Genomic DNA, 18,840 nt, shown 5'->3' on the forward strand with positions numbered 1-18,840 from the left:
CCATTCGGCTGGTTTTGCTTTGGTTTTTTTAAATCCTCGGGTGCTGCTGTGCCCGGGGTTTTGGTGGTGAGCAGGCAGCTCGCTAGGATGAAGCCTAGCCCGCCCAGGGCAGGTGCCTCCCTCAGCGCTGGCGCGTTCGGGTTCCGGCTGGGGAGGAGGGGGAAGAGGAAGACGTGGCGGCTGTCCTGAGGCGCTGTCCTGAGGCACTGCCCGGGACAGCCACGGCTCCCGCCCGGCATGAGCCCCCCTCACCCCGGCCGGGGCCCGGCTTTAATTAGCCATGGCCCAGAGCGGCTTTCCCCGGCCATCTGTAGCCCCGGTCACCGACCTAATCGGGGGGATAAGCTGCTTATGGAGCCGCAGCTGGAGCGGGCGCTGAGGGGGCCGAGGGTGGTTGTCGCCGCGGAGGAAGCGCCGGCTCAGAGGCGTGTGGTCCCCGGGGCCCAGCGGTGCAGCCGGGGCCTCTCGCAGGGGGTAAGTGGAGCCTCGGCCGTGGGTGAGGAGCTTCTCAGTCCCACTGCTGCGTCCTGGGACACCGGCGTGCTTGGGTGGCGGCGCTGGGGAGGGAAGGCCGCCTGTGCGTGCCTGTTGATCTCACGGGCATCGTGCGACGGCAGTGATGGGTTTGTTAGGTTTGTAACGCTGAGCAGTGTTTGGGAAAAAAAAAAACTGCTTTCTAAGGCAGCTGAAGTGTGATCTCGGAGTAATCACTGGCCCCAACTTGGAATATGAAATGGATCAGCCTTGGTCTACAGGGATCGGGAAATAAGCACTGTGTGTGCAGCACAAATGTGTGTATTATGGGTCTGGCATTGTTACCGTATTGCTGAAATGGCATTTGCTTGAAAGAGCTTGATTTACTTTTCATTAACTGTACTATTTATTTCCTTTTGCTTATAACAACAGAAATAACTTGATCATCTTAATTTTTATTTGCTTAATTGAATTTGTTTCAGGTTTTAATGCTGTGTTGCTGCAAAGTGTGTATATAGGAAGCATGCATTAAATTCCATTTTAATTGGAATTATAAAAACTAATATAAAATCCATTTGCCATAGATTTTGCATAAAAGTAGATCTCCCAGTTCATAAAATGTGCAGTTTGCCTTTGAGTATCTTTTGGCCTCAGAAGAAGTTTAAAAAAATATCTTCGTAAGATCTTGTTGTGACTGAGATGAACCCTACTGCTTAAAAGTTGTTATGTTAAAGATCTGAGTAGCAATTTCAGAAGGCAGACAAACGTGATTTTGAAAGGATACTATTTCTTCCAGATCTCAATGAAACTGAAATTAGGAATGAGTGAGGTGAAGGACACCACCTGAAATAACCATGGTGATGTGTAGAGAACCTGGTACCTAGCACAAAGAATTGAAAAGGAGAGCTAAAAAAATCACAAGTTATCAAGAAAATAGATTATGTCCAGATTCTTGAGCATTAGGTAGTCCAGAGCCGGGTTTTGGGTATTCACAGAGCAAAACAACACTGAAAAACGTGGTGGGTTTCTGTCCTTTTGCGATTTAAATCCTTTGTAACACCCTTTTGTGATACATTCCTTGTTGATTGGATATTTCTGGGATGCAAGGAGTGCTTCCATGAACACCGGTCCACTGCATTTTGTGGTTATACTTCATGCAGTGATAGGCACCCTAAGGAAGGCAGCTGTGCTTTGTCTGTTCACTCTGTAGTTGCCAACTTCAACTGGTCTGGAAAAAATAATGGGATCTTTCCGTTCATGGCACCCTCGGTGATATATGAAAGGCAGTAACAGCAGTTCCCAGGGATAATTGCAGCACCGCCTGACTGTCTCCTGCTGCTTTAGAAACTGTGTTTGCTCCCCAGATTGCGGTGATTACTGAAGGAGTTTGCATGTGAGAGGGAAAAATGAGCTGTTACAAACAGGGACAACTGAGACTCAAATGTTCTCGTAGAAGAGAATGAGATAAACACAGCTTAGAAACAGTGCAATTTGGCAGGAGGCTTTCTGGAATTAGACCGTGTTTGAAAAAGACAATGGGCATTGATTTCATTGCTGTCTCTTCTCAGACTGACTAGGAGGTTTTAAGATGATAGAGATGTGTCTGTCTTTGTACAATACCATTTTCATTTTTTAAAAGAGAGTTGGAAAAGAATGGTGGTTAGAATGACAGTGATTGACAGCTTGATTTTAAAATCTGAGGGAATGGAACCACAGTCTTCTCAATTTGCACTTGCCTGTTAGCAGCAACTTAAGAATCCATTTCCAGCATGAGTGTTATATGTATAACCATCAAACTTAGTGGCTAGACTGCAAAGTAGGTCTCCCAGCTATGCAGTAAATCTTCCAGATTAGGGGACAGTGTGGCTTTTATGGATATGTTAACATGGTTTCATCCTTTACTGCAGACAAAAAGAAATAAGTCTTTGTAGCCTTGAATTTGGGATAATTCAGCCTTGCTAGCAACAGACTCCTTCTGAGGCTGCAGGTGTATAATGCTGGAAGTCTTTGTTTTCCAAGTTTTTTGTTGAGAACTGAATCTGTCCTTTTCATTCATTCCTGCTCTGCCAGATACGATTGTCTGCTGAAAAACAGGAAGAGAGTAGTGTCCATAACACTTTCAGGACTGAGGCTGGTGGATCAGAGACAAGAAATTCACAAGGAAAGTACCCAAAGGCTTTGGCAAACTAGGCAAGATGAGATAGGAAACACTCACGGTCCTTTGCTTATATTTCTTCTTGTTTTTCTTCAGAGCAAAGAAACATTCAGAAGAATGTGAATTTCAATCTGTATTTGGGCACTAGAAGTCGAGTAGATATTTCTCATCCCTGGCCTGAGGCTGCAGCATTCAGCATAAGCCCAGAGACAGCAGCACAGGGCTAACTGTGTACCACACCTCTGTCAGATGGGAAGAGATCCCAGTCTGAAGACAAATTAATCTCTCCTGCCCTTCTCAGCCATTCCCGGACACTGCCAGTCAGTTCTCCAGTTCCTGCTTGCTGCAGCAGAATAATCTGCAGCAGAATAATCTGTGCTCTAGGCTGCAGCAGCACAGCTCTAAGTGTGTAGTTCATACAGTCCCCATCTTGCTTCGTCAGTGCTCCCTGCTGTATCTCCCCCAGAGGCACTTCCACCTTGAGGCTTGTGTTTTGGAAGGGAGAAGGAGTGAGAGTATTGACTTTCCTCAACAACACCATCCGGAAGCAAAGGCAGCTGGTAGCTGCTCCATACCCACTCTTCACCATCACTATTCAGAAAGAAGGAACAAGAATTGTGACTATCCAGTGGAAAGACAACAGCATCAGCCTTCTGCTGCTTCTTGTATGAATCCTGTGAACCCTTTACTGGTCAATGCACGTTTGTCATCTCATGCTCCAGATTCCCCTCTTAGGCATGAATTAGTGGTGGGTCCTTCTTTAAGGAGCTCAAGTGAAAGTGTGAACACTTCTCACAGTTCAGCCCTGACCCTGGGGAATCTTGATCCATCTAATTTTGAGTCTTTTCAGTCTCTTTTGCAATCCTCACAGATTTCTGCTAGCTCGTACTGTTCAGTCCAGAGGCTTAAGCAAGAGAGTGCTTTAATGGGGATACGGGGTTCCCTCCCTCTGGAGTCGGAGTCTTCTCCAGTCACTGGCCATTCATGCTTTGCTCCTGATGATTTAGGTCCCAGTATCCTGACCATGGGAGAACAGCTAGCTGCAGTAAAAACCAGTGCTGCTCAGGCAAGATTGAAGTGGGGTTTCCCTTTTGCTAAAGACTGGAGCCTTAGTGCAGTGACAAGAGACTTCAGTCCTGCTGAGCCTCTCTCTGTCTCTTACAGATATGGATATATTGGCTCAAACATATGGAGAACCAAAATTTCAGGTGGCATCCAACCACAAACCCTTGCTTCTGGAGTGGGCTCTGGCAGGCTAGTGGATACAGAAGCAGATTCCTTCTTTAATTGCTCCCCTTTCTTCAGATGCCAGTCCCTGGTAAAGCCATCTCTGGAAACTGGTAGTCTTTATGTTCACAGAAAAAGTCATTCTCCTGGAAAGGTTGTTAAAGGAGAACAGACATCTAATGGAGGGTCTCCATGTGTTGAGTCTTGGAAGAAAGGCCTTTCAGCCAGTCTGGATCCAGAGGGTCTGCAGGTGTTACTGGAGACAGGTTTGGGGGGGGCTCAGAGGAATGTTGGTGTAGCCATGTGTGGGACTCCTACAGAAGTGTATGTGAGCATTGCTTCTCATCCTGGAGATAAAGAGTTTAGACCAGGCCGGCAGCTTAGTGTTAAACCTGTAGAAGTCAACAACTCTCATGTTAAGTGCAGCAAAGAGTCAGAAGAGGTATGTGACTCCAGATCACGAGCAGCCAGAAGAACAGCTGCAGTGGGCAGCAGCCAGTCCAATCCTTTGGGTACACCAGTTGAAGAAGGCTTTAATGAACATTCTGATGTAGATTGTATGAACGTGAGCAGAGAAGGAAGGAGAAACAAATACTACCAAAGCAGCCAGTGGAATTTGGAAGCTGATGGCAATCTCAAGCAGTCTGAAGAATGTTCTCTAGAAAGGAATGCCAAAGAGCCACGGTGCTGTGAAGAAGGGAGCCAGACACAGAAAACTGTGCCCAGAGAGGTGAGGGTGTGGTCACTGTGAAGCATCTCTGTTCACAGGTATTACTTGTGCTTGTTTCTGCCACTTGCTAGAGGTGCAGAGTTGAGGTACAAGTGATGGGGATGCTTGTCCTATAGTTTTTTCTTGTCACTGAATGGCCAGAATCTCGTCTCTTACAGTCCTTCTTCATCACAACATATGCATCTTTGCATCTCACATGCTTCTTGCTAAAGACCAGCTTGTCAACTTGGTTGTTTTGGGAATGTAAACACCTGTTAATATTCTCTGATCTGCATACCGAGGGAAAGCATTAAACTGGATTTTACTCTAAGCATTGTTGCAGGGCCCTGAGATTTCAGGCTTTTTGTGCCTTTTTATGTCTGAAGTATATAAGAATATTCACAGAGCAATGGTGTGGGAGCAGTGTCCAAGGCATCCCACATAATACATGATCTTGAGGCAGTCTTGCTCTGGTCTCCATCCAAAATTATGTGTGCCACAAGGACAAATTCTTCAACAGAATGGAGCAGTGTGAATAATTGTGAATTACTGTCTCTTGTGTGTTTGCAGATCTCAAAGAACTGCTTCTGGTCATTGAAGGTGAATGAGCAAAGGTAAAAAGACTCTGTGTTTTAAGTATGAATGTGCTGGTAGTTAACCAAGGAGCACTTCTGGAAAGTGACTAAGGAGTCATGTCCCTAGGAACATTTGGGTTTAGGACTTAGTCTACCTTAATCTGCTGTGGTTGGCTGAGAGGGCTGCATCCACTTCTTTTCAAAGGATTGTCATTTAGAATGGAGCATGACCTAAAAAACAATTTCTGTATCTTTTCAATGCTATCGTCTAAATTCAGCCTTGGTTGTTGCTAGAAATGAAGAAGTGTTGTATCATCAGTGCTACTCTTCAATGCAGCAAATTCCAATGTGCTCACTGCACAGTTAGAGAAGATCAAGAGCTAGACTTATCCATGAGATGGAATGCAAATTTGTGGATAAAACGTGAATGAGGTTGCTACCAGTTTAGCAACAGTTTAAGATTCCTTACTTTGGTGAGAGATTGCATATTTTCCATTCTTTAGAGAGAATGATTTGAAATAACCTCTTTACAACTTGATGGCTGAACTCTGATTGCCACCTCCTGGCTGGTTTAACTTTCCTTTCTGTTAACAGGAACTCACCTCTGTTTTTCATTTTTAAGTTTCTGGCACTTTTGTGACAAACAAATCCTAACAAGGTGTTTCCAAGCCTGGAGGAGACATATCCTTTGGAAGAGGGCAGCCACGCAGCTTTACAGACTCCAGCTGCTTCAGAAGGGCTTTGGTGCTCTGCAGTGGACTGTGCACCAAAGGAGGACACAATTGGAGGTGGCCCAGCAGAGACATGCTTCAACTCTGCTAGCTGCCAGCTTCCAGAGGGTGAGCACTGGCTAGGGACAGTAGTGCCATGAACTTTCTGCTGTGCAGTCAGAGAAGGCACAAATCCTGTTCAGATAGGGAGGAGGAAGGGATACCCTGTGTGAAATTCTGTGATGTAAACCCTGGTTCCAATACTCTGTCTGCAATTTGTTCTAATCATGTGGTTTCTTCTTCAGTGGAAGGAAGCTATGGCAAAACAGAGCAAGAAGGAAGCTCTGCAGCCTGAGCCTTACTCCTATACCCAAAGTTCATCAGCAGGGATTTTTGCAGTAGGAAGATTAGCCACTATGACATCTTCAGCTCAGCATCAGCTTGGAACAGGATACGCAAAGGAAGTGGAGCAGGCTCATAGGTAAGCAGAGATCATTCTCTTTCTGTTATCTTGAACAAAGGGAGGGTTACAAACACAGGGAAATTTTTTTCTCAAATGATGGCAGACTTGTTTCCATGTCCTTGGATGTATTGCTGTGGATAAACACTGCAAGAATTAGCAGTTTAGTGTTAAGAACTAAACAGTCCAATTTCAGAGCTTCTGCGCCCCAGTGTTTGCAGTCTGAGTGTCTGACAGAAATACTCCTGTACTAATTCTTTGCTTCAGCTATCACCTGCATATGTGATACAGGGGTAAATGAGGTTGGAGTCAGGCAGTACTACAGTCTCTAGCAGTAGTTTGGCAGTAGAGGTGTCAAAAGAAAAGCCTTTTGTTGAGGCTTCTAATTCTGAAGGCAGAAGAACAAGTTGAGACAAAAAGAGAGAGGAAAGCCCTGGATTCTGTTCTGTGAGTGCCTCTTTGGACAGCTGGATGTCAAAGCATGTTTGTGGCTCTTTCAGGATGGAGGGAGAACTGTGGACACAGCTTCGTCACAGGCAGAGAGGAGATGAGTTCTGCTGGAGAGCTGAAGCAATCAGAGACATGAGACGGCTGGCTGGTAAGCACACATTCCATAGCCTTGGAACAGCTTGGAGGTATTCTCTGTTTCACCAGTTTTTGTGGTTTGTGTCTAGTTCTTGCTTTGAGCTCTTTCAGAATGTGATCCTGTAAGTAGCTGGACCAATATGTGTGATGGTGGAGGATGGCCACTCACCATATCATACAAGTTTCGCCTCATTCCTTGTATGAATTCAGCTGCAGCATGTGTTGCTCCAGCAATGTGAGCTGCCTCCCTTAAGTGTCCTTCCTCTGGCAGCTTGGATTTAAGCCAGGGAATGTTTGCTGTGTGACACAAAGTTGTTTGAAGTTCTTCTGCTATTTCTCTTCCTGTCAATCTCTTCCTGCCCTGCGACACAGCAGCTTTCAGACTGTGGCGCTTGCAGAAGGAGCTGCTGAGCAAAGAGGAAGCCAGGCTTTTGGAAGCCCGTGCTCTGCTGGAAAAGAAGAAGCTACGAAACATTTTCTGGATGTGGCATTCCCAAAGCTTGGAAATGAAAGAGATTCAAACAATGACAACTCAAATCCAAAGAAACTTGGTCTCCTGGTGAGTTGATGAGATCTGGTTTTTATGTGAAAAATCTGTTCGCTGTGAAAGTCCATGGAATAACAGAGCCAACCCAGACAGTAATAATTGTTCCATCTTAAAGCCATCTATCCTTTTGCTTTAGGAGTTAATAAAGATGAAGGTAGGGGTAGAAACATAAAAAGGAACTGCTGTGGCCAGAGATGTTATCATGTGCCTCCTGTGCACTGCCAAAACTTTTTTGTCCCGACTTTTGATGTCCTGAAAGACCAAACCCAAGAGCAGCCACTGTGCTGCTGTGCTCTAAGCATGACAGTGGCTTTTTACTGAAATAAACAAGTAGAAGCTCAGGGGACAGCTTGTGTCTGTCTTTCCTGAACTAAACCCAGTCTCAGGAAGACACATAAGCTCGTATAAGTGTTTTTCAGCATTTTCCTTTGGTATTCTCAGGTGCTTCAGTACATGGAAGGAGACCGCTGAGCAGAAGGCACTTGACAGGTGCAACCTGGCCCACCTGAGAGCAGTATCACTGAGGAAGCACTTCCAGCAGTGGGCTGAGATGCTGCAGGTCAGAGGAGGTGATAAGCAGGCAGTGGTGAACCTCCTCCTCCTACGATGGAGGCAGCATTATGGTGAGCAGTTTGGGGTGTGTGCAGAATCTAAGCTTTAGAGGTGTTTAGGCTCCTTCCTCTTCTTGTGCACTTGAAAACAACCTGAAAACAGAGGGGCTCAGATGATACAGGGTATGAACAAACCAGAGTGGGCAGAGGACTGGTTCTGGGTGTGTCAATGAAGCTACAGGGAGGTTTGTCGCTCTGCATCATAAACCAAACATAAATTCTTAAACCTTGCTGAAAAGAAGCAATTTGAGGGTTGGGCTGGGCTGGGTTGGACTGCCTTGAGACAAACAATCTCTTGTTCCTTTATGTAACTGGTTAAGGAGCAGTTATGAGCTCAGTAGCTGACAAGACTGTGACAAAGAGCCATGAAAGTCAGACATCATGGACTGGAGAGAGACAGTTTCTGGAAAAAACAGTCTATTCTTTTGATGACTTCTGCCAAAAATTGAAGCTGCAGAGAGTATATCTGCTGTGGAAAACAAGGCTGTGTGAGCATCACAAGGCTGAGTGAGTGCAGAAGAGCCAGTCCCATTAGTAGTGTACGCTTGATTTTCTGAACCTTTTGCTAGAGCCCCTTTTACCCTATCTATTATCCATCATATCTGTGATAGTCACCCCCTCTGGTGTTCTTCTTCTGTCACTTTACTGTCTCAGTATCTCCTGTCTCAGTTCTTTCTCTCAGACTTTGGAGCAGTGTAAACTCAGAAAAACTCTGAAATTATGGCACCAAAAGTATCTCATGCTGAAGACAATTGAACAAAGTTCTAAGCACTTGCATAGAACTGTCTATGAGGAACCTCTTGCCATGCTGTTTTCTGAGGACCTCTCAACATCATCTGGCTTTGACAGCAGTGCACCAGCTACTCTAACCTCTCAAAGCTCATTGGAAAAGGTGAGAAGGTCTTAGTACACCTAGACTGCTCTGAGGTATTAAATTGCTGGGATTTTTCAGGGGAAAAAATCTGCTTCAACATGGTATTGTCATCAGCATACTGGGCTTAAAATATAGTGCTGAATCTGTGGGGTCTTGAAGCTGAAATGAAATCTGAAAGAGTAAAGTCAATGTTCTCTGTGCCTTTTCTGGTTCATCATTTAGAGATGTGGGAAGGTGCTGAGCTAGTGAGTTTCCCTTGTACAGTTGCTTCTGTTTGTGGTTGCAAGGGATGAGATACAAAGAGCTTCCTCACTGAGACAGTGCATATGCTCATTTCTCAATATAGAATATTTCAATATATATTCTATATATATAGAATATATATAGAAATACATGTATTTCTCAATATAGAAATACATGTATTTCTGGACTTGATATGGAAATTATTAGTATAGAAATAACTTTCCCATCACTTACATGTTCCCTCTCCAGAGGTGTCATGGCTAGCCTGCAATTCCTTTGGATGCATTTTGGATTTGCCTGAATCCTTGATTAAAAAAAAAAAAAAAAAAAAAAAGGCATGGTCAGAGCTGTTAGCTGGGTTCTTGCACTGTGAGGACATTCACCTCACAGCGTGCTCCTCCCTTCATACCTGCAGGAATGCAGTCTTAGTGACAGCAGCCAGCACGGCTTCTCCTCCCTTCTGACTGCTGAGGATGTCACACACGTGTCATGTCACAGTTCTTTCCTTCAACTCCACCAGTGCACAGAGCTGCCAGCTGAGCTGGGTGGGGAGCCGTGCTTGCAGACCTCCTTCCCTGGATCTGGGTGAGTTGGAGACTGGTTTTTTGGGGTGCTGGTAGGAGTGAGCCCTTGTTTGGACTGGCTGAATTCCTTCCTTCTGGATAATCCCTCATGCCACATCACGCCATCCTTCCAGGGGACTTTGTCTTCTTCTTTCTTTCCTTCCTCACCCAACACCTTTGTCTTGCAGAAGAAATTGGTTCATGGGAAATCAGTTCCAGTCTTCAGTGCTCCAGAGTCCAGATAATAATTCCCAGCCTCTCACCAGTTACTCTGTGTGGGAAGAGGTGAGGCTAGAAACTGCTGTGTAAAATGTAAATATACAAGTGTTTTCTGCATATTCAAATTTAGCAAAGAGCCTTTGGGTTTCAATATCAGCATATGGAAGGTCTCACTGCTATTTTGTTCTGTCTCAAACAGAAGGTTTCGGAGACTGAGGCTTCTTTCAGGGTAACTCTTCCCTACCATTTGTCAGCTGAGTGGAAGTAGGGCAGGTGTCAAGGATTTAAAAGTGATGTGTCTGGGTGTTCATGTAGGTTGTATGGGTTAGTGACAGAGCTGGGCAATTGCAGAAGTGACAGTGGCAAGGAGAGACAGCTGAGCTGTGTGGAGTAACTGATATAACAGCAGTTCAAGGCCCTTTTTTGCCTTTCTGGATTACAGGGCTGCAGTTCTGACAAGGAGGTGAGGAGTTGCTGGCAGCAAGCAGAGAAATACTGCCTGCAGAGGTGCTTCATTGTGTGGTTAACTCAAACTCACCATCATGTAAAGGCCCAGCAGTACTGCAGGCGCATTCGGCTGTCTCGGTAGGGATCGTGCTTTCCAGAAGTTTCCTAAAGCTCTCTGTTTTGAAAGCTTTCTACTTGCTTTAATTCAAAAAAAAAGGAAAAAATTCTTCCTCTAGCTATTTTATTTTGTCTTCAGTGGGAGTTTTGCAGCCCATTATTTTGGAGTTTTTCAGTTTCAAAATTACTATGTAGGAACACAGTAATTTCTGGTTTGATGGAATGTCTCACAAATTAGAGCAAGCTCAACTCTGCTGATAACAAGTCCTGGTAACTTCCTATGCACTGAACTGGCCTTGATTTCTATTGATTCCAAAGCTGAAGAGCACAACAGGCTTGGCATAGCCAGGACAGAAAACCGTACTCTGAACAGCTTGTCCTGTCCATTATTTCCCCTGACATTTAATGGGGAAAGGATGTTAACAGATCAATGTGTTTCCAAAACTCCCTTGTATGTATGTTTGTTGTTAAATTTTCCATTACAAAGATGTGTATCTCTGTGAGTTGTTCCTGCAGTCAGTGCAGCAAACTTTGTCCTTCTCAGAGCCTTTGTCAGCTGGCACCACTGGGTCATGGAAAATAAGAACCAAAAAGCAGCAGCAGCCCTAAAATATGGAGTTCATTGTTGCCAGATGGCTTTCAGCCTGTGGAAAAGGAGACTGGCCCAGAAAGTGGAAGTTGACCGGAGATTCAGGTGTCATGTTCACCAGATGGCTGCTGATGCTCTGTGGCATTGGCATTCCTGCTGGCAAAGTGAGTTACCCCGTCCCACTGCATCACTTGTGTCTATAGAAGAGAGAAGCTCTTGGAATAGTTGGGATGGAGAAGGTCACACTTGTGGCTGTAATTCTGTGCACTGCTCCTCTGGAAAGGCACATACTACTCCAGGAGTTAGTAGGTGCATGTGTCACTGCATTCTTCAGGCTATCAGTAGGACATGTGGTCTACTGTTTTGTCATGCTTTATATTAGGGAAGATGCTCCCTTGACACTTCTATCTACACTACCTGCAGAAAAGAGTGTTCAAGCAGTGTATTTTAGCAGCTGGGGAGTTAAGTGGACTTCTGTGCAGCATTCCAAGTTTGAACATGTCTCCTCAGACCAAGCAGTCAGGTTTTGCTTCAGTGGGAGCAAGGTGTATCTTTAGGGGTGGCTTAACAATCCTGATCCCTCAAGGAATTCCATGTGCTCTAAGTACTTGCACTGTGCCAGGGAAGAAAAACTCCCAATTTTTAATGGAAAACTGCCTTGCAGATAAGAGTGGAAGTAATCTGTGATCTCTTGCGGGGAAAATTTGAAAGAAGGTCTTACTGCCTTGCAGACAAAAAACTACAAGGTGAATTAAAAAGTCTCTTTAGCTTCTAAAGAGAGGACAGGAAATCTTAGCAAGTTTGGTCCCGTTTGGTGTTTGCAGGAGATGTATTCTTTGCTCTTGTCTGGACTCTGCAATGGAGAAACAGTCACTGGGCTGAGCTCAGGAAGGTGTGCTCTCTCGCAGGGAAGCATGCTCTGGGAGAACTGCAGCAGCAATGGGCTTGGCACAACTGCCAAGAGAAGAAGAGGCTGGTCCTGCAGACATGGTATGACCAAACAAAGAAGCAGAAATATGCTGTTTTATTCTGGGAACGTCTTCTCCTGCACAGGTTTGTTTCTTGCTCTCAAAGCATTTCCAAGGGAAGCTCTGCATGAAGAGCAATTCATGTAGTAGTATCCACTGTATTAAGAGCAGAGCTTGGGTTTGAAAATGTGGATAGCTCATGTATAAATGGAGCTTCAGTAGGAGCACTTCCCTGAGGATGTCTATATTAAGGGGTCTCTTACCTAAAGCCTCACACCCCACCTCATTTTTCCCATTCAAAAATTCTTTTCCTGCCAGAACTCATATTCAGTCTTAGTTATGCAGGGTGGTATTTGTGCACTAAGCAAGGGAGAGATGCAAACAAATTTGTGTAGTTCAAAAATTGAAAGCCTTATTTGCACTTCAGTATTTGCTGAACGGAATAGTGGGCAGAGAGCTTACAGAGATCTGATGTTTACAAAGTTAGTCTTTTAGGAATCTGGACACAGTGTGTTGATTTTAATTTAATGTGAAAAGTTGAGATTGATTTGTTCCTGCAGCAAAGCAGTATAAAGCTTATGAAGGGAGAACCATGATATTCAACTCATCTTGGTGTTATTATAATATAGGTGAAGCTGTAGTCTGTCTTTGAGTCTTATGTTATATTGGCAGATCCCCAAAACACAAGAATTTAATTTCTTTTCTCTCTTAACTGTGTTCAGTGGCCTTCTCATTGGAAATAGTTTTGTTTGTAGTTTATGTTGTATGAGGCCAGTGCCTGCTTGAAGTGCAGAGAAGTGTCCAGCTGTAGTGAACTAGGATTGTTGAAGTGTTTCTCTAAAATAATTCAGGGGGATAAGAATGAATAAGATTATTTATGCCAAGCGTTCATTTAAGTCATGAGAAGTGCAGGTTTGGCCCTATCAGGTTTTCTTCTGAATTGCAGGTTCAGACTGAGAGGACACAAAGATCTGCAGAGGAAAAAGCAACTAAAAACCCGGTAAAACTTTGGTGGCTATGATGTTTAGACTCTGCACTTACCCCACCCAATTGCATTTTCCTCTGCAATCTTTCTGTGTGGCTCCCTCATGGGAATTGTATTTAGGAGAAGCCCTTAATGTTGCTCCTTCCTGTTGAGTATGTCTTCCTTCAGAGTCTCCTTTGACGAGGGTGCTTCTAATTTCTCACTTGGATGATCTCTATCTCTTTTGAGGGGGGCATTTTTCATGCTAGGATAACCTGGAATAGCTTCTCTTGATCTTCCAAAAAGCCTGCCAGGCACAGGATATTCACACCTCTGCCCTATGGTGCAGTGGGGTGATTTGCATAATGAAGGTCCAAATGGAACAAGGAACCAAAAGGATAAGCCAGAGTTAAAGGCAGATTGCATTCTCTGGTTGTCCTGTGCATCAGCCTGCGAGATACAGAGAGATTATTGTGGGTGTAGATTTACAGTGCTGATAATAGTAACTCCTGAAGTTGTTGATTTTTTGGAATAAAATTGTCTTTGTAAAGATTCTAGTTGCACATCCCACATATGCAGGGCCTTAGTTTGTGACAGCCAAGAAACAAAATCTGAATCTTGACAACAAGCGGCTGTCATAAATGCTGCAAGCAGACTTCGGGAATCTGCTGGGTTCCGTGCTGAAGGAGATTTTAACAGTTTTACTCTCATCCCATAATGAAAAAATGAAAAAGCCTTCATCAATCACCATCTTTCTGGTCAGCTGGTAGCAGAGAGAGAGACTGAGGACTGGCTAATTCATATTTTTGTGAGAGGGACCAAGTATGTGTATTGGCAAGGGAGCCTAGGAAAAGCATTTGTTTTGTAGGCAAAGGAAAAGTGTAGTGTAAGATTGGATGCAGTTTGCAGGGGCCTTTGAAGAGGAGGAAATGCTAAAATGGCCAAGAGGGAAGCAGAATCTCTTGGGCTTTGAGTAGGTGAGAGGTAACAGTGCTGGAAACTTGAAGTAAAATGAGGGCAGGTTTTCAGCAGAAAGATAGTTGAAGGGTCTGAACTTGCACCTCCCAAAGTTGAGGCACTGGAAAAATGCATAGCATAGAGATCAATGCATAAATATTGATTGCAGGAGTAATAGGAACAGGCTTTTTTCTTGTTGAATGCTCTTTGGCTTGCTTTGGCCATTTGTGTGGGATACTGCAGGGCAGGGTGAGAAGGTGAAATTTGGTCCAACATGGAATTGTTACTTTAGGCATCTGCTTCTTTTCTGTGCTTGGAACTGTTTTTCAGGTGCCTTGTCACTTGGGCCCAGGTCACTGCATGTAAACTGAAGCAGCGTGAAGCCCTCTCTTATTTTAAAAGAGTCAGAGAGCACCGTCTCCTGGTTGTGAGCTTTATTAAATGGAGAGACAAACTCTGGAGAGCTGAACAAGTGCCAGGAGGGAGAAACCACAAGTGGCAGGAGCCCTCTCGAGGTAAAGCCTGTCACCGCTGGCGAGTGGCTACAAGAGGACAGCAAGCCCTGCACCTGGGATCTGTGGCTACTGTCAAACAAGTAAGAGAAGATAAAGCTCCCTAAGTATGAGAAGATAAAGGTCTCTATGAGACAGTTATTATTAACTCAGTGAGTCATGAGGCACTGAGATAGTGTGACAAGGCTTGTATAAAAACCTGGTTTGATTTGTGGTGACTGCTTAGTCCCTGCTGTGAAATTCTTCACAGCCTGTGCACACAACTTCATCACCATAATCTGGCACTGATTGCAACAACCATATGGAGCACAGCAATAAGGAAAGGGGACATTTTGACCAGAGAGATGAGAGCACTCCTTCCTCTCTGCTCAAAGATAAGATGGGATAATCACTGTCCCTGCGGAGCAGAGTGAGCTGCCAGAGTTACAGCTTTTTTTCAAAAGACTCACAGCTAGCAAACTACAAAGAGGTCCATTGATTTGGAAGGGCTGAGTCAGTCCTGCTGGGATCTCATCTGTGCAGTTTCCAGTCTGGGGTCTAGCACATTAAGCTACCTGCAGAGCTGTGAGCCTGTCTCTCTGGTTTGTGTGAGTGCTGTGTGCATTATGTTTACTCTTGGCTGCAGCTGTGTTATTTCTGTTTGCAGGCCTGCAACTACTGGACCAGAGCAGCTGCCTTTTCCCAGTGCTTACGGCAGCGCAGTACCCTCATAGGTGTTAGGAAAAGCAGGAAGATGGCTCTGTCTTGGCCCACAAGTAAGAAGATTCTCCCTCCTCTCTTCCTTTCACAGACCCGTGTGGGGAGTGTGAGGGAAGGGGATTGGTGTTTAGCAGCTTAATAACTGGGATTCCTCTGTGGAGTAGGAGCTCATGGCAATCAAACTCAGTGGATTTCTTCTATGTTCAGGAGTTGAAGGACTAAGGGCTCATGGCAGCTCTGATGTCTCCTTCTCTAGCTCCAAGGTTAACTCCTGTGTGATTCCTCTTTTGTTTCTTAGAATGCAGAAGAGGCAGAGAAGAAGATTCAGCACCAACTGGACTTTTTCCCAGTGCCATTCAGCACTGGCTGGTGATCTACAGGAGCCAAAAAAGGGCTGAAAGGTTGCTGGAGAGACCTGATGTGGTAGGACCCTCTCATGCACATGCAAGGATCCAGAAGAGCGCAGCAGAGGTGGACTTGGAGGAGTGGGATAAGAAGTGGCTTGGGTAAGTGGAGTGCAGGGCTCTGGGCTTTCTCTGGCTGGTACCATCAGGGAAGGGCTCCCTTGTATGGCTGGTAAAGCTTATTTGCTTCTTTTGCCTGCAGGAGGAAATACCTGAAGAGGTGGAATCACACAGTGGTACTGCGCCAGTGCCAGCATGACAGGAAACTGCTCTGTCTGGCAAGGGGATGGCATCAGTGGAGGGAAGCCAGCAGGGTGGTGATACTGGCTCAGGTGCTGGTGAGTGTCCAGTGCCACTGGGGTGGGCAGTGATGGGTGTTACTGGGTGAGCCTGCTCTGCCTGTAGCCTCACATACATCCTGAGAGATGAGACCTTGGGGTTTAACATTTTTAAATGTCAGTATGCACCAGAAATCCTGGTTTACTGCTCTGGCTAGTTTTTTCCATTGTTCTTCTTGAAATGTCAGTTTGACAGACTGGCATATCCACAGATTTAGTTGTGCTTTGCCCTTACAGATGGGAAGCTGAAACAGGATTTGTCTAGATTGTCTGTAGACTGTGCAAAAAGTTCACAGCAGTTATTACAATCTTTGTCCTCATCTGTGTTCCTGATACATCCCACTGGTGTCCACAGTTTTTACCAAGAGCTGTCATTTGGCTTCCCCTTCTGTTCATACCCATGTTCTGCCTGGTTCCTGGTCATTAGCTGCATGAGATGTGTTCTGGCCTGCCCAGGAAACAAGGTGATGCCTGTATAGTGTGAGCATATCCATAGTCACCAAGGAGCTGTGCTGGAGCACAGTGGGGCATTGTCCTCTCCCCAGGGTACTGGGACTTACTTAGCCACACTGTGCTGGAGAGAGTAGTTCAGCAAGAGCTCTGTTATTAGTCCACTCTGTTTGTTACCAATGCAAAGTCTTTTTAGAGGGATTTGGGAAAGCAACTGGAACAAGGTGGGACTGGAGGGAAGTGTGGTAATGTGCCTGCCAGAGCCCAATTAATCTGTGTGCTGCCTCTTTTCCTGGCAGGACCAGCAGCGGCTGATAGAAAATGCCTGGAGGGTGTGGAGACGAAGCTACTTGCAAAGCTGTGTGGTGCAGAAGCTTTTGGAGGAGGAAGCCAGGAGCCTCCTGTCTCAGGTAAGCATTTATGCCTTTTTCAATTCAGTGTACCTCAGTGGTACAAAAAGCACCCCAAAGGGACAACTGGTGTTTCCTGTATCTCTCTCTCTGCACAATGCACTTGCTTAGGGAGAAGTTGAATACATCAAGGAATGGGACTTGCCAGTAAAAAAGGAGAAAAGCTTCCAGCTTTACATGGGTTCATCTATGGGTTTTTTTTCAAAGCTTTGTGTCAGGAGTCAATTTCCCTGGCATGTGCCCCCTTCCCTGCTGTTATTTGTGATGTTAATCCCCTAATCCCCTACCTCTTGAGACCCCACTCAGGGAAAAAACAGGCTCCACATTGGTGCAGGAGGACTGTGCTGACTTGCATCCAGGGGCAAGCAAATCACTATGAATTTGAGCGAGCAGGCAAAGCCTTAGAACTCATATCCAGTTTGCTCCTCTGCCTGCCTCCTGAAGATTCATGCAGGATTAGAGCTGCCTTTAAGGAGACAGGAGCAGGTACTGAAATTAGAGGGCATTGATCTTTCTTCTCTCACACTGATTTGTACTCTGCATGCCCCATATTGGCTCCAGGAGAGACAGAGAAGGGTTTTGAGTGAAGGGTAAGGCAGCTGGCAGAGCCATTGCTGGAAGGAAACCTATGTTTACGGGTTCTGTAAGAATGGCTGCAGCCCCTCAAGGGTAACCCAAGTGTTTGATTTGTACATTTTCCTTTTCCAGGCCTTTGGAAGGTGGTGGCAGCTCACAGCATTCCAGTGTAAGGACAAAGGATCCTGCTGAATGGAGGGGGCCTGCCTGCAGCTGCTGCTGCTCAATTCAGGACACGTGGAGGATACAGCTCCTGTCACAACAAAGAGGTGGTCCTGTGCTGTCAAGAAAGAACACTCTGCTCTTATAATAAAAGCAGTGCTGCCAGTCAGAAGGATGACAAAGAATAACTAGGAAGAGAGGGTACCTAGTGAAAGGTCCTCTTTAAAGGACTTGTATCTTACCTCCTTAGCAACACAAACAGAGAAGTTACTTAGAGTTGTGAGGTTGCATTCTCTTCTTCTCTGGACCATGCTTTTGCTGGAGTTCTGATTAAAGGTCAAAAAAGCCTTATAGGCTTTCCTTTTACTCAGTGTTTTTCCCTGGACAGGAGCTTGGTATCAAGGGGGGAGTATGCAAATACAGTCTTAGAGATGAGCAGGAGTTTGTGGGTGCTGGATCCAGTCGATTTCAAAGTCTGGATTGGGTAGGTGCAAACACAGGTTTTTATTTTTAGATTTGGCTTTTACCCTGTAGTGGGGGGGCAGATTTCCACATGGCTCCCACCTCCTCCCCCTGTCTAGGTCCATCAGCTCTTCATTAAGCCTTTCAGTGGGTGGCCAACCTCCTGACTGCTTCCTGCTGGTTCATTTCTGTGCTGAATGGGCAAGGTATGAAGAAACCTGCTGGGAACAGCTGAGCACCAAAAGCTTTGCTGAGGCGAGACAGGCGTGTCTGATCCCCAGCCTTCCCATTACTTGCCTCTATGATTGATGCCTTGTAATTACCCTGGATATATGAGCCCGGTCTTAGACAGCTGTAACAAGAGGGTCTGAACAATCTGGAAAAGGCTTTTCTTCCTTGCTTGTTTGAAAGAGATGCTCACAGCATGGTGAGGATCTTGAAATCCCACTGGGAACTACTCCAAGGTAGTTTTCCTAGCCTGTGGCAGCTTTGCAGGATTGTTAAGTACACAAAGCAGCCTCAGCAGCTTCCCCAACACCTTATTCCAAGGTCTTGAGGCCTAAGGCTGATAAGAGTCATTAAGATAAGCTTAGGTCAGGAAAGATAGGTTATCTTTCCCTACAGGCACTGGAAAAGAATGTATGGCTTTGCAGAATTGAGCTAAACGGTGTAGCTGGTTACTTTTGGTAAATTCTAGGATTTACACTTTCTCCACTCTACCATGGAACTTGGGCCATACTCAGGACATGCATTGAAAGTGAAGGCAGAACTGCCCCAGAAACAATTGATTTTCTTAAAGTTTTCGCTAGTGCCAGGTGATTAATTAGCAAACA

At 45.3% G+C, this 18,840-nt stretch overlaps 1 protein-coding gene across 6 annotated transcripts; it reads left to right on the plus strand.

Annotated features, from left to right (window-relative positions):
* Nucleotides 1-237: 237 nt before the first annotated feature.
* C23H1orf167 (chromosome 23 C1orf167 homolog) lies at nucleotides 238-17,911 on the plus strand. 6 transcript variants are annotated; one of them, XM_053997567.1, is made up of 20 exons: nucleotides 238-474; nucleotides 5,136-5,179; nucleotides 5,763-5,979; nucleotides 6,156-6,331; nucleotides 6,811-6,908; nucleotides 7,268-7,454; nucleotides 7,884-8,065; nucleotides 8,374-8,560; nucleotides 8,723-8,945; nucleotides 9,586-9,755; nucleotides 9,922-10,018; nucleotides 10,395-10,537; nucleotides 11,061-11,269; nucleotides 12,014-12,158; nucleotides 14,325-14,589; nucleotides 15,153-15,261; nucleotides 15,504-15,711; nucleotides 15,812-15,947; nucleotides 16,697-16,807; nucleotides 17,516-17,911. In XM_053997567.1, exons 1-20 carry the CDS (start codon nucleotides 238-240, stop codon nucleotides 17,573-17,575), a joined length of 3,204 nt encoding a protein of 1,067 aa, XP_053853542.1. In that variant the 3' UTR covers nucleotides 17,576-17,911. The 6 variants fall into 6 exon arrangements, with proteins under 6 accessions (XP_053853542.1, XP_053853545.1, XP_053853544.1 ...); XM_053997570.1 differs by having other exon boundaries at nucleotides 9,691-9,755; XM_053997569.1 differs by having other exon boundaries at nucleotides 8,380-8,560.
* Nucleotides 17,912-18,840: the final 929 nt, after the last annotated feature.

Source organism: Vidua macroura, chromosome 23, assembly GCF_024509145.1.
Source record: "Vidua macroura isolate BioBank_ID:100142 chromosome 23, ASM2450914v1, whole genome shotgun sequence".
Taxonomy (NCBI): Eukaryota; Metazoa; Chordata; class Aves; order Passeriformes; family Viduidae; genus Vidua; species Vidua macroura.